The sequence below is a fragment of the Argentina silus genome (genome assembly GCF_951799395.1).
Source record: "Argentina silus genome assembly, contig: scaffold_253, whole genome shotgun sequence".
NCBI lineage: Eukaryota > Metazoa > Chordata > Actinopteri > Argentiniformes > Argentinidae > Argentina > Argentina silus.
In genome coordinates, this window is record NW_028152870.1 from 43,114 (window position 1) to 45,012 (window position 1,899).

Consider the following 1,899-nt stretch of genomic DNA (forward strand, 5'->3'; position numbering starts at 1 on the left):
CTGACAAATGCAATCAATATTCATCAGCCTAGCCTTCCATGTTGGCAGACAACGATTCCCATTGAAAATAAGCCCACATGAGTGTCTTGTCAGATGTATACGGTCTTTGCTGCAACGCAGGGTGAAACATCTGGACCCTGTGTCTTTGATCTGGTCCCGGGCCACTTCAAAGACGAGGCGTGACACCAGAGGACAGCACACGCCTGTGAGAGAGGAGGACGGAGGCCAGGCCACGACCTCTACGGTCCCTACAGGCCAAGACCTCTACAGTCCCTACAGGCCACGACCTCTACGGTCCCTACAGGCCACGACCTCTACAGTAGATGGATGGGTATAAACTAGATGGATAGGTATAATCTAGGTGGATGGGTATAAACTAGGTGGATGGGTATAATCTAGGTGGATGGGTATAAACTAGGTGGATGGGTATAAACTAGATGGATGGGTATAAACCAGATGATAATAGCTCCATCTTGACCTCTAATTGCTTACACCCATTAAATGCTTTCAGCATGACTGACTGACTGGATGACTGACTGACTGACTGGCTGATTGACTGGCTGACTGGTGTAATGACTGACTGACTGACCGACTGGCTGGCTGGTTTAATGGCCGACTGGCTGACTGTTTTAATGACTGACTCACTGGTTTAATGACTGACTGATTGACTGACTGGCTGGATAACTGACTGGCAGGCTGGTTTAATGACTGACTGGCTGGCTGGTTTAATGACTGACTGGCTGGCTGGGTTACTGGCTTGCTGCCTGACTGACTGGCTGGCTGACTTACTGACTGGCTGGCTGACTTACTTAAGTGGCTGGCTGACTTACTTAAGTGGCTGGCAGACTGACTGACTGCTGCAGTTTGCAGGCTGGTGAAAGCTGTGTGTTTGTGTTTGTTCTGCCTGTTTGTTCAGTGTCTGGCCGCTCTGCTCTGCGTTGGGGAGCACCATGTGATCTGTGTGTCGTCATCTCTCTGTTTAGTCCGAATAGAGCTCATGACTCACTCCAAACTAATTAGTCTCCAATGGCGACAAGCTCTCTCTCTCCCCCTCCCTCTCCCCCTCTCTCCCCCTCCCTCTCCCTCTCTCTCCATCTCACTCTCTCTCTCCATCCCTCTCCCTCCCTCTCTCTCCATCCCTCTCCCTCTCCCTCTCTCTCCCCCCTCTCCTCTCCCTCTCTCTCCCCCTCTCTCTCCCTCCCTCTCATCATGTCTAAGCGAGGCGGCTGTAACTCACTGTCAGTGGTGTCCGAGGTCATTGCTGCTGGTGGAGTATTTTCTCCTCTTCTTCTCACTCTCCATCTGTTGGGGGGAAAGAGAGAGAGAGAGAGAGAGAGAGAGAGAGAGTGAGAGAGAGAGAGAGAGAGAGAGAGGGAGAGAGAGAGAGAGAGAGAGAGGGTGAGGGAGAGGGAGAGGAGAGAGAGAGAGAGAGAGAGAGAGAGAGAGAGAGGGAGAGAGAGAGAGAGAGAGAGAGAGAGAGAAAAGACAACAGAGTTAGACTTCATCATATACTGGTCCCTGTCAGCAGTGCCAGCTAACAACATTCTGCCATGAGGCGACACAGCCTGACACGCCCCTCCAGGGGTCACAGCCCTGACACGCCCCTCCAGGGGTCACAGCCCCCTGACACGCCCCTCCAGGGGTCACAAGCCCTGACACGCCCCTCCAGGGGTCACAGCCCTGACACGCTCCTCCAGGGGTCACAGCCCTGACACGCCCCTCCAGGGGTCACAGCCCTGACACGCCCCTCCAGGGTCACAGCCCTGACACGCTCCTCAGGGGTCACAGCCCTGACACGCCCCTCCAGGGGTCACAGCCCTGACACGCCCCTCCAGGGGTCAAACACGGGTACAGAGATGGAGAGATGGTGGCAATGAGAGATGGAGAGAATGAGGGAAA

The 1,899-nt window shown here is 54.1% G+C and overlaps 1 protein-coding gene across 1 annotated transcript in view; it reads right to left on the bottom strand.

Annotated features, from left to right (window-relative positions):
* Positions 1-1,301, bottom strand: part of LOC310824565 (E3 ubiquitin-protein ligase Jade-2-like) — a gene marked incomplete at its 3' end in the record, with an annotated part of 19,962 nt that extends 18,661 nt beyond the window's left edge. Inside the window, exon 1 of the mRNA XM_083697832.1 lies at positions 1,238-1,301. Coding sequence (XP_083553958.1) covers positions 1,238-1,259 — 22 coding nt within the window. The 5' untranslated portion in view covers positions 1,260-1,301. The remainder of the gene's footprint in view (positions 1-1,237) is intronic.
* Positions 1,302-1,899: the final 598 nt, after the last annotated feature.